The 13446-nt window shown below is 48.0% G+C and overlaps 1 protein-coding gene across 1 annotated transcript in view; it reads right to left on the bottom strand.

Annotated features, from left to right (window-relative positions):
- The window catches only part of P3H3 (prolyl 3-hydroxylase 3), a 68323-nt gene that overhangs the window by 13624 nt on the left and 41253 nt on the right, over positions 1-13446 (bottom strand). Inside the window, exons 12-13 of the mRNA XM_073595374.1 lie at positions 10984-11101; positions 2067-2142 (exon numbers count right to left, since the gene is read on the bottom strand). Coding sequence (XP_073451475.1) covers positions 2067-2142; positions 10984-11101 — 194 coding nt within the window. The remainder of the gene's footprint in view (positions 1-2066; positions 2143-10983; positions 11102-13446) is intronic.

Raw genomic sequence — 13446 nt, forward strand, 5'->3', positions numbered from 1 at the left:
TGAAATAACGAATGTCGCATCCAAACAAATTAATAATAAATAATAATAAAAAGTTTTATTTCGGATAATTTGTAACTTCGGATAAATTCGTATTCGTTACGATCGCTAACAGCCAGATTTGAAAGGAAATTCCAACACCTAGAATGTAATAGTTATTATTAGTTGGTTATTATTTCAGATTTTCAAATTTTCATTCCTCTGAATTTTTGATCTTATTTTCGAATATTCGGAAAAATTAGTTAAACGGGTTTTTCATTCATTCGGATATTTTGGGAATTAATGAATTTGTTGAAATTTGTTAAATGAATCCGGAACGAAACGAATTGCACATGTCTAGTAAATAAAGAATTCCTTTTTCATGTACACGTCCCGTATATTATATATATTGTAACATTTGCTCTCAGTAGAGGTGGAACTAGAACCTTCAGGGCCCCAGTACAAGAAACCATGAAGGGGCCCCCCAACTCCCGGCTGGGGCCCTTCTCACTGATCTCTTTACTCCTGTTGCGGGGCCCTTTCACATGTTCTGCAGTGGGCCCCTTCCTGCTGTTTTGGGGTCGCCCGGCGGTGGGAGAACGGCGGGGCCCAATCACAAGGGGGACCTTTCCTACCCTGACAGTTCCACCACTGGGGTCAGTAGTTTTTATGTTTGTTGTTTTATCTGGGGGGGAGGGGGACCTAGGTCAGTCATAGTAGGTGGTCGGGTGTAAATAATATTTTGTTGACCCTCATGGGCTCCTCTGCCCCTCCCCTTTCTTCTGGGACTTGTAGTTCGGCCTTCTCTGGATCCCCTTCCCCCCATGACAGGTCATCTGCCCCCTCCCACTGACTGGTCTATGGCTCAGGATCAGGAAGGCAGGGCCAGCTCAGTGACGGGGGCGGGGTTACCAGTCTCTAATCCCCTCCCCCATGACAGGACCTCTCTACTCCTCCCAATGAAAGGGACAGGAGGGCGGATCAGACTTAGTGACAGGGGCGTGGTTACTTGTCTCTAATCCCCTCCCCCATGAAAGGCTCCCTTTACCCCTCCCACTGATTGGTATATGGCTCAGGGACATGGCACAGAGGTTACAATTACCATACCAGTCTGGCTCATGGGTGCTCCCGCCATGCTGTCACTGTCCGGGGGGGGAGCAGCTGTCTGATTCTCTCCGGCACAACCGCACTGTCATATCTCACTCTCCGCTCCCTCGCACCGTGCTGGGTACTATAGATATATAGGGCGCCCCTGGAGCATGGGACGGGTCACAATTGAGACCCCTGAGACCCCTATAGCTACGCCCCTGGCTCTCACTAGAACTTCATTCTGAAAAAAAAATGACAAATACAATGTAAATTTTTTTGTTTTTTTTAAAGAGCCCCCCCCCCTGTGCTTACGAGCAACTGTGAATGCGCATGTAAATCCCACATTTATATGTAAACAGCAATCACACCGCACATGTGAGGTATCACCGCAAGCGCCAGAGCGAGAGCGATAATTCTAGCTCTAGAGCAGGGATCTCAAACTGGCGGCCCTCCAGCTGTTGTGAAACTACAAGTCCCATCATCCCTCTGGTTGTGGGAATCAGGCTTGTAACTGTCAGCCTTGCAATGCCTCATGGGACTTGTAGCTTCGCAACAGCTGGAGGGCCGCCAGTTTGAGACCCCTGTGCCAGACCTTCTCTGTGACACTAAACAGATAACTTGTAAAAGTTTTTAAAGTGTCACCTATGCAGATTTGTAGGTTTTGTAGTTTGCTGCTGTTCCATGTGAGGACGTAATATTACATCAGGACATGTTTGGTATCTATGTACTCGGTGTAACATCATCTTTTATGTTTCACCAAACCACAGAGTATTATATTGTGTCTTTGTGCATTAAAATTGATTAAAGTGTATTTTTTCTGAAATATTTGTGTTTGAAAAACAGCGTGTGACATAAAACATTTCAACACCCACCATTCTATTCTCCGGGGTCTCTGCTTTATATAATATTTGGGGGTTCCAAGTCATTTTGTAGGAGAGAAATGTGGGTACAGGCCGGGTGTGGAAGGATGGAGAGGATCTGAACATGGAATTCATTCTCACCGTCACCGATGTCCCGTCCAGATCTGTGAAGAAGAGATCTCCTCCCTGGAAGTCGTCATTCAGATAAATCATCGCACTGCCAGAGAGATCAGACATTTATAGACGATCGCCAAATCATTGAACGCCCGAACCCAATGATGGGACACTATTACCCCCACTATTACCAATGATGGGACACTATTCCTCCCACTGACACCAATGATGGGACACTATTCCTCCCACTGATACCAACGATGGGGCACTATTCCTCCCACTGACACCAATGATGGGACACTATTCCTCCCACTGATACCAATGATGGGGCACTATTCCTCCCACTGACACCAATGATGGGACACTATTCCTCCCACTGATACCAACGATGGGGCACTATTCCTCCCACTGACACCAATGATGGGACACTATTCCTCCCACTGATACCAATGATGGGACACTATTCCCCCCACTGACACCAATGATGGGACACTATTCCTCCCACTGACACCAATGATGGGGCACTATTCCTCCCACTGATACCAATGATGGGGCACTATTCCTCCAACTGACACCAATGATGGGGACACTATTCCTCCCACTGATACCAATGATGGGACACTATTCCTCCCACTGATACCAATGATGGGGCACTATTCCTCCCACTGATACCAATGATGGGGCACTATTCCTCCCACTGACACCAATGATGGGACACTATTCCTCCCACTGATACCAATGATGGGGCACTATTCCTCCCACTGACAACAATGATGGGACACTATTCCTCCCACTGACACCAATGATGGGACACTATTCCTCCCACTGACACCAATGATGGGACACTATTCCCCCCACTGACACCAATGATGGGGCACTATTCCTCCCACTGACACCAATGATGGGACACTATTCCTCCCACTGATACCAACGATGGGGCACTATTCCTCCCACTGACACCAATGATGGGACACTATTCCTCCCACTGATACCAATGATGGGACACTATTCCCCCCACTGACACCAATGATGGGGCACTATTCCTCCCACTGACACCAATGATGGGGCACTATTCCTCCCACTGATACCAATGATGGGGCACTATTCCTCCAACTGACACCAATGATGGGGACACTATTCCTCCCACTGATACCAATGATGGGACACTATTCCTCCCACTGATACCAATGATGGGACACTATTCCCCCCACTGACACCAATGATGGGACACTATTCCTCCCACTGATACCAATGATGGGACACTAATCCTCCCACTGACACCAATGATGGGGCACTATTCCTCCCACTGATACCAATGATGGGGCACTATTCCTCCCACTGACACCAATGATGGGACACTATTGATCTTTTATTAAAAAGAATCAAGCAACCAATTTTATACAAAAGTAAAAAACAAAACCAAAGTACAAAACTTCAACAGAAATCCAAGGAATACACATCCATGTTCAGAATATATACAATATATACATAATCCACTACCAAAACTATTTACATAAAGCAGCAGAGAGGGCCTAAGAGGCACAACCCATCACCTATGTACGCAGCCATTTATCAAAAATTAATCGAAAAAATAATAATCTAGGGTGATAAGAGACAGACAGCCACACCCGGGAAAGAGACTCCTGGCAGTCAGGGAGGCTTGAAACCCCTCCACGCCTTCAACCAAGCCCCCTGACTCCGCTTGTCTCTCTCAAGCACCCGAATCTTCTCCACCTCATGCAGAATGTCATACACCACCACCTGAACAGGAAGGATTTTACGCCGAATGCTGACCTGACACCGTGCGTTCCAAGTGAAATAACGGACTACTAGGCTAACTAGAAAAAGTGTATCTAAACAAAAACCACCACCAGTATTGAATGCTCCGTACACCCACTCAGCATAACCCAGCCTGGAGAGGAAAGGGACACCGAGGGCCCGCCCCACCTGTTTGTACACCTCTATGTTAAAAGGGCAATGAAGCAGAAAATGGTCCATAGTCTCCTCCTCACCTGCACACTCCTCCCGAGGACAGCTGCGATCCACCCCACTGCGGAATTTCAAATTGCCCCGAACATAGAGCCTCCCATGGAAGCACAACCAGGCCAGATCCCTAAATTTAGGGGGTACTCTGTCCAAATTAATAAGTCTTAACCCTGCCCTCAAAACTGGGCCTGGGCAATCCCTTAAGGCCAGTGGGTCATGAAAGACTTCGCTCAAGACTCGGCTCATAAGGACTTTCCTCGGAACCGATCTGAGATCTTCAGCCGACAATCGCCACTGCCGTAGTAACTTCAGGCACGGAGCGACATAGGCTGGTAGCTGACCACGATGACCCCTGAGATTCTTCACTTGGCCACCTTCTTCCCAAAGTCGTAGAAAAGGCCTAAACCAAGATCTAAATATGCCTGCCCATCCAGGAGGTTCCACTGCAAGCATATTACCAATATTAAACTTGAGAAAAAGCAGTGAAAAGAAAAGAACTGGGTTGACCATACCTAAGCCACCCTCCCTCCTGGATAGATAGGTGACATTCCTCTTGATGGGGTTCAGTCTGTTCCCCCACAACATCTGGAAGAACACACTACTGACCCTAGCATAGAGAGACACTGGCAAGATGCAGACAAAGCTGACATACAAGAAGATCGGAATCAGGTAAGTCTTAATCAGATCAACCCTTTCCCTCATAGATAACTTCTATCTCTTCCAGCTGACCACCTTAGTATTGGCAATTTCCAGTCTGCCTTCCCAGTTTTTTAGGCCATAATCGCCGGGTCCAAATTCAATGCCTAAAATCTTAATTCTTTCCTGGGGCACTGGAAAGGTGTCCGGGAGATCAAACCCCTCACCTTCCTTTCCCATCCAGAAGACTTCACTCTTTTCCTGATTGATCTTGGAGCCTAATGCTTCAGAATACCGTGATGTCAGAGAGACCACCTCCTCTGCTTCATCCGCCCCGGTGACAATCACTGACACATCGTCCGCATAGGCAACAACCCTCAAAGGCGGCTCACCCGGGAGCCCCACTGGCACCCCACACAACATGCCGCTCTCTAGCTTCCTGATGAAAGGGTCGATTGCAAACACATAGAGCAGGGGACTCAGGGGACAACCTTGACACACTCCAGAGCCAACCTCAAAGGACTGCCCAACCCAACCATTAACAAGAGGAAAGCTTTCTGCCCCCTTATACAAGACTTTCAACCAATCGACAAAACCACCCGGCAGACCGTACTTACTAAGGAGCAACCACAGGTACTCATGGTTAACACGATCAAAAGCTTTTGCCTGATCCAATGTCAGCAAATACTTTCCCCAGCCTGCAGCCCTGCACCGCTCCAAGGCCTCCCGGACAGCTAAAACTGCTGTGAAGGTGCACCTACCCTGGACCGAACAGTGCTGATGACGAGAAAGCAAAGACTCTGCTACTGACGATAGGCGCCAGAAAAATATCTTTGCCAGTATCTTTCTATCGACATTAAGAAGGCTGATGGGGCGCCAATTCTCAATCATCGAAGGATCTTTACCCTTTGAAAGAAGAATCACAGCTGAGTGCCTCATGGAAGGGGGAAGTACCCCCTCTGCAAGGCAACTGTTAAAAACATCTACCAAATGTGGGGCCAGAATAGGCTTAAAAGCTTTGTAAAACTCAGCTGTCAAGCCATCCGGTCCAGGTGACTTTTTGATGGCAAGCTGTTCAATTGCCCTCATCACCTCTTCAACTGTGATCTCCTCTGTCAAATTCATCAATGGGACATCTTCATCATTTAGACCTGGAGTAGAGTCCAAAAAGCTTTCCATCTTGTCACGGTCAAGCTCTTTCCTCCCAAGAAGGTCAGCATAAAAGGACCTCACGACCTCCAGGATCCCTGACCTGGACTTTGTCAAGGAACCTGTACTGTCCTTAAGGCCAACGACCGTTTTAACAGCTACACCTTGTTTGCAGTTCTGGTAAGGGTCAGGCGAGTGGTACTTCCCATAGTCCCTCTCCAGAACCAAAGAGGCATGCCGGTCATATTGACACTTCCTGAGAAGGAGTTTCACTTCGGAGATTGCCCCAGGATCTCCTCCTCTCGAGACAAGAATATCCAGCTTCCTCCGTAAACGTTGGTAGGTCATGTATTTATTAAACTGCTTTCTATTGGCTAGGCCCCTGAAGAATCCAGCGATCCTCTTTTTGGTCAGCTCCCACCACTCAGCCTTGCTGCTACAAAAGTCCAGGATGGTCACCTGTACCTGAAAGAATTCCTCAAAGGATTGTCTAACATGTTCTTCCTTGAGTAGAGTCGAATTCAATCTCCAGATGCCCCTACCCCTCTGAGGGGCGTCTGAAGCATTCAGGACCACAGATAGCATACAGTGATCGGAGAACTCTACTGCCTGCACCACTGGGGGTGAGAAAGCAGAGGTCTCCTTCAAAAAAACCTATCTATCCTACTCTGACTACTACCTCGATGAAAGGTGAACCCGGTGTCATCCGGGAGGTGCTTAATGTGCACATCCACAAGACCAGCATCCCTAACCATACTATTTAAAAAAACGCTATCATATCCCAGCCTGTCCTTGAAGTCCTTCCTGTCCTTGGGCCTAGTTACTGTATTAAAGTCACCTCCAAAGACCACTTGCCGGGATGTAAAAAGAAATGGCTTGATCCTTGTAAAAAGGCATTTCCTGTCCCACTTTGTGTGCGGCCCATAAACATTAATTAGGCGCAGGTCCTGCCCTCCCACAAGGACATCTAAGACCATACATCTCCCAATCTCCACCTCAATAACCCGCCGGATAGTTACCATGCCGGTTTTAAACAACACCGCCACACCGCCGTAAGGCTCGGCCGCAAGAGACCAGTAAGATGGACCATACCTCCACTCTCTCTTGGCCATATGAATATCTGCCAAGGAGGTGAGCCTAGTCTCTTGCAAAAATAAAATTTCAGCATCTAATTGGCTGAACAAAAAGAAGGCCATAGAACGAGCTCTTACTGACTTAATGCTGGCGACATTTATTGTCACCACTTTTAACGGAGGGGGAACCGCCATTTGGGTTATTGGGTGGATTGCTTCTTAGCTCCCCTCTGCTGCTCATCACCAGAAGCCTCTCTCTTTCTTGAGGCCGCCTCAAACTCCATTTCGGAATCAGAACTTTGCTCCGAAGAAGCTCCAGATGAAGAAATATCCCAATTAGAGGACCTATAACGGTTGGAGACAGGCACTGGAGCCTGTTCTGTCCTCACCACCTGCTTCTTCCGCTTTCCAACCTTCCTTCTCTCCTCCAGGTACTGCAGGTCAGCTTCAGAGATGCCCTCATCTCTTACTTTTTCCTGTAAAGTCTTTACAGAAGACTTCTTTACAGAGGAAGAAGCAACCTTTTTAGTACCCACTACCACTGCTGGTGGGGGGGGTGCTCCCTTTGAATCAGACTTAGGAGGGGTAGACTCCTGGGGGGGTAACTGACTCAGGGGGCACAGACTTGGAAGGTTCTGACACAAGAGGAGAGGGTACAGTAGGCGGGGGGGGGGGGACAGAGACAGATACAGAAGGAATACTTACAGACACAGGAGGGGTGGCCACAGGAACTGGAGAGGGATCCTGAGCAGGACCAGGGGAGTCAGTCACCGCAGAGGAGGATGGTACACCAGGGGCCTCACCCTCCATCCTGTCCAGCCTCGACAAGTCGTCTATTACCTCCTTCTCCATATTGTGCCAGGCTTCAGGACATCTGCTGTAGGGGTGGCCAAGGCGCAGGCACAGGTTGCACCTGATCATCTCGGTGCAGTCCTTGGCCATATGACCCTGACCCCGACACACTGAACATATCAAGGCTGAACAGGAGGAGCTTGAATGTCCCTTTTCTCCACAGCGGTGACACAGCTTCGGCTGACCAGGGTAAAAAATAGTCATCCTATCCCTCCCTATAAAAGCTGAGGAGGGCAGGTGACGGACAACATTCCCATCCCTGGCCAACCTGACTGTAACCGACCAACCCCCAGTCCAGATGTTACGCTCATCAAGGATTTTGCTGGGCTTAGTCAAAACCTCCCCATAGTTCCTTAACCAGACCTCTAGGTCCCGAGCAGGAACACTCTCATTGGTGAGTATGATGGTGATCTTTTTCACCGTTGACCTTTGCGAAACCGCAACTGGGGCCAGACCTTCCCATTCAGGTCTTGACCTGCACCGAGCCTCATATCGCTCCCAGAACAGGTCAAGACCCTCTGGCCTGGTGAAACTAATGGTATAATCCCGTGTCCCAGCTACATGTATTAGAGCATACAGATCGTTTGCCCCAAAACCCATCTCCAGAATCAAATCCACCACTGCACGCCGTGCTGGAGGGATTGCACCACCTTCCCATTTGAGAATTACCACATTTCTTCTCGGACCCCCAGCAGAAGCCAGAGACCCAAGACCAGATCCCGGGGTGCCCAAAGTGGTAGGCTGCAGGGGGAAACCCCGCTTGGGGGCGGAGCTACCAGGAGCAGAGCGTACCACCTGAGCAAATGTAGGCTTATCAGGGCCAAGGCCCCACACTGATGTCACATTAGTCTGTACATTACATTTATTATTATTATTATCTGCTTGAATGGAGTTGGTAGGACTGTCCATCAGACTTGTACTGAGATGATTTTTATCAGTCACACAAACATTCACATTCCCATCAGGAATAATCACAGTTTCTGATGTAATACCAGCTGTCTCCTGAAGCTGTGCTGTAGAGTCCTCAGCAGCTGTGGGGCAAACAGCTTTAGACTCAGCCAAAGGGGGGTTAATTGGTTCTGCTGAATCTTGTAGTTCCTCTGCAGGAATGTCATTTTTTAAACGCAAACTTTGCTGCACTGCAGCATCAGCAGGCACAGCATTGCCACACATAGGACTAGCAGCCTTATTGTCACTGGGCACATTGTCTGTATCAGTCACAAAAACAGTTTTATGCACCACATGGGGCTTGACGGGCTTTACCTTGTCAGGCACATTATCTGTCATGTCCTCCTCATGGAACACCAGCTGATCACCCCGCATAGGAGACTCCATTGCCTGGATTACCCTGAGCATGCCTCCTGAGTCCTGGGAAGGCATGGGGCTGCTTACCTCTCCCTGAGGGGGCAGGGGGTCTGAACTGGGGGTCTCCTCCTCCACCTCCATCTTTGTCATCCTGGCAAACCTTCTGTCATTGCAGAATTTTTCTTTGAAGGGCCCATCTCTGCCTTCCATCATGGCCACAATGGTCTCCTGGTGTTCAACCCGGACCTTGGCCAGTTGGATCTCCGGATCCATGGATCCACGTCTCTGGCTATGTAAGCCCTCACGCTGTCTTCTCAAGCGCTTCACCTCCGCTCTGAGCTTGTACAGCTTGTCTCTCTCCCTATTCAGGACTTTAATCCCGGCCACCACTCGCTCCCGGATGGCCCCGGAACCTTCATCTTCACCAGGGGTAGAGAGATCCCCAGCCATGGCTTGTACAGGAGCAGGTATGTTACCTGATGGCCCAGGAGATGGCTGGGAGCTTCCAGCAGGAGAGGCCCTGCTGTCTTCCATGGCTTCCCCAGAAAGGGGCCAGGAGAGCTGGGAGAGATTTCACCACCACTCCCCTCTCACACCGATCACCTGGAGGAGCTCCAGAGACACCTTCCTCCTGACACACCTGTGCTCCAATGATGGGTGGGGCACTATTCCTCCCACTGACACCAATGATGGGACACTATTCCTCCCACTGACACCAATGATGGGGAGCTATTCCTCCCACTGATACCAATGATGGGACACTATTCCTCCCACTGACACCAATGATGGGACACTATTCCTCCTACTGACACCAATGATGGGGCACTATTCCTCCCACTGATACCAATGATGGGGCACTATTCCTCCCACTGACACCAATGATGGGACACTATTCCTCCCACTGATACCAATGATGGGGCACTATTCCTCCCACTGACACCAATGATGGGGCACTATTCCTCCCACTGACACCAATGATGGGGCACTATTCCTCCCACTGACACCAATGATGGGGAGCTATTCCTCCCACTGACACCAATGATGGGGAGCTATTCCTCCCACTGATACCAATGATGGGGCACTATTCCTCCCACTGACACCAATGATGGGGCACTATTCCTCCCACTGATACCAATGATGGGACATTATTCCTCCCACTGATACCAATGATGGGGCACTATTCCTCCCACTGACACCAATGATGGGGCACTATTCCTCCCACTGATACCAATGATGGGACACTATTCCTCCCACTGACACCAATGATGGGACACTATTCCTCCCACTGATGCCAATGATGGGTCACTATTCCTCCCACTGACACCAATGATGGGGCACTATTCCTCCCACTGATACCAATGATGGGGCACTATTCCTCCCACTGACACCAATGATGGGGCACTATTCCTCCCACTGACACCAATGATGGGGCACTATTCCTCCCACTGACACCAATGATGGGGCACTATTCCTCCCACTGACACCAATGATGGGGAGCTATTCCTCCCACTGACACCAATGATGGGGAGCTATTCCTCCCACTGATACCAATGATGGGGCACTATTCCTCCCACTGACACCAATGATGGGGCACTATTCCTCCCACTGATACCAATGATGGGACACTATTCCTCCCACTGACACCAATGATGGGACACTATTCCTCCCACTGACACCAATGATGGGACACTATTGCTATTTGGGAGAGGAGGGAAGCCGAGAGTGCTGCAGGGGGAGGTAGAAGAGGATCGGTGTCTGTAAGACAGTACAGCCGCTCCTCCTGCTTAGCAGGTGCCTGGGCCCCCTTTTGAACTGATGGGCCCTGGTCTTAGTGCAGCCCTTCTGGTGTGATGGTTTGGTGTTCACAAACATTCAGCTATTTATAGTATGATTTACAGGAAGTGATGTCAGAGTATTATATATAAGTGGCCCCATCATCCCACCTGTAGTCTCTGTGGATGTACGCAGGCGGCTCCTTCCAGCAAGCTTTCTCCTCCGTGTCCAGGATACAATTATCAGCATGGACGGGGTGACTGAGGTCTGTGCGACCTTCCTGCTCCCCTAAACAGAGAAGAGATGAAGAGAGATCAGTTATCAATCGACCTGGAGGGGCAGTACACCCAAATGGTTTATAAGTTAAAGGTGGAGTAGTCTGTTACACACATACAGTACTATATATATATATATATATATATATACACATACACACAGACTCTTTGTTATAGAAATTAAAATGTAATAGATTTAATAGATGACAAAGGCTTCCCAGAGCACTATAGGTTAGCTAAAGAGACAGTTATACCTAAAAAGGAAGAAGTCCTTCCCTTCCCTTTTAGGTATAACAAAATATAAAGTACAACAACCTATTCTCATGACAATCTATTATTATGTAAAAACCATTTTCATCAATATTCACAATGCTTTATGTGCAAATAGTTTCTTGAAAAAAGTGAACGGCAACCTCCACTATGTATTTCAATCTACAGTATCTGACAAAAGTAAGTACCCCCCTCACTCACATTTGTGTAAATCTTTTCTTCTATCTTTTCATGTGACAACACTGAAGAAATGACACTTGTCTACAATGTAAAGTAGTGAGTGTACAGCTTGTATAACAGTGTAAATTTACTGTCCCCTCAAAATAACTCAACACACAGCCATTAATGTCTAAACCGCTGGCAACAAAAGTCAGTACACCCCTAAGTGAAAATCTCCAAATTGGGCCCAATTAGCCATTTTCCCTCCCCGGTGTCATGTGACTCGTTAGTGTTACAAGGTCTCAGGTGTGAATGGGGAGCAGGTGTGTTAAATTTGGTGTTATCGCTCTCACTCCCTCATACTGGTCACTGGAAGTACAACATGGCACCTCATGGCAAAGAACTCTCTGAGGATCTGAAAAAAAGAATTGTTGTTCTACATAAAGATGGCCTAGGCTATAAGAAGATTGCCAAGACCCTGAAACTGATCTGCAGCACGGTGGCCAAGACCATACAGCGGTATAACAGGACAGGTTCCACTCAGAACAGGCCTCGCCATAGTCCACCAAAGAAGTTGAGGTCACGTGCTCAGCGTCATATCCAGAGGTTGTCTTTGGGAAATAGACGTATGAGTGCTGCCAGCATTGCTGCAGAGGTTGTAGGGGTGGGAGGTCAGCCTGTCAGTGTTCAGACCATACGCCGCACACTGCATCAAATTGGTCTCCATGGCTGTCATCCCAGAAGGAAGCCTCTTCTAACCACGTGAGGAGGACAAAGACTTAAACTAGGCGATGGGGGGAGGGTCCAGAGATAGTGATAGCCAGCGCGGAAGATATTCCAGAGGGTAGTATTGGGGGCATTAGTGGTAGGTTAACCAAAGCACAAAAACACAAGGTGAGTATAGTAGCAAGTCCTAGTTGCAATCTTGAAACACCCAATACGAGGACAATATGCGACCAGTCTAAACTATGTGGCATGTTCACCAATGCCAGGAGCCTGGCGGACAAGATGGGTGAACTACAGATACTGTTGTACGAGTAGGATTTGGATTTTGTGGGAATTTCAGAGACCTGGTTCAACAGCTCTCATGATTGGCTGGCAAACATTCAAGGGTATACCCTATACCGCAAGGATAGAGAGGGTAAAAAAGGGGGAGGGGTATGCCTATATATCAAGAATAATGTACAAGTGAATGTGAGAGATGACATCACTGAGGGAGCTAGAGAGGAGGTGGAATCCTTATGGGTAGAGCTCCAAAGGGATGAAGCTAAGGGGAAAATAATACTGGGAGTATGCTATAGGCCCCCTAACCTGAGGGAGGAAGTGGAGACGGATCTCCTATCACAAATTGGATTAGCAGCAAGGATGGGAAGTGTTATCATAATGGGGGATTTTAATTATCCAGACATAGACTGGGCGGAGGGAACCGCGCATTCATTTAAGGCTCGCCAGTTCCTTAATGTCTTGCAGGACAATTTTATGGGTCAGATGGTAGACGCACCAACTAGAAATAAAACATTACTAGATCTACTGATTACCAACAATACAGACCTGATCACAGATTTGGAAATACGAGGCAATTTAGGTAACAGCGATCACAGGTCAATTAGTTTCAGTATAAATCACACAAATAGGAAACATGAAGGGAACACAAAGACACTGAATTTCAAAAGAGCCAACTTCCCTAAACTACAAACCTTGCTAAAAGGCATAAATTGGGATAAAATATTAGGAACAAAGAATACGGAGGAGAGATGGGTTTGCTTTAAGAGCATATTAAATAAGGGCATTAGCCAATGTATCCCATTGGGTAATAAATTTAAAAGAGCGAACAAAAATCCTGGATGGCTTAACTCCAATGTAAAAATGCATATAAAAGCAAAGGAGAAGGCCTTCAAAAAATACAAGGTTGAGGGATCATCCTCAGCA

This window comes from Aquarana catesbeiana, linkage group LG08 (genome assembly GCF_042186555.1).
Source record: "Aquarana catesbeiana isolate 2022-GZ linkage group LG08, ASM4218655v1, whole genome shotgun sequence".
NCBI lineage: Eukaryota > Metazoa > Chordata > Amphibia > Anura > Ranidae > Aquarana > Aquarana catesbeiana.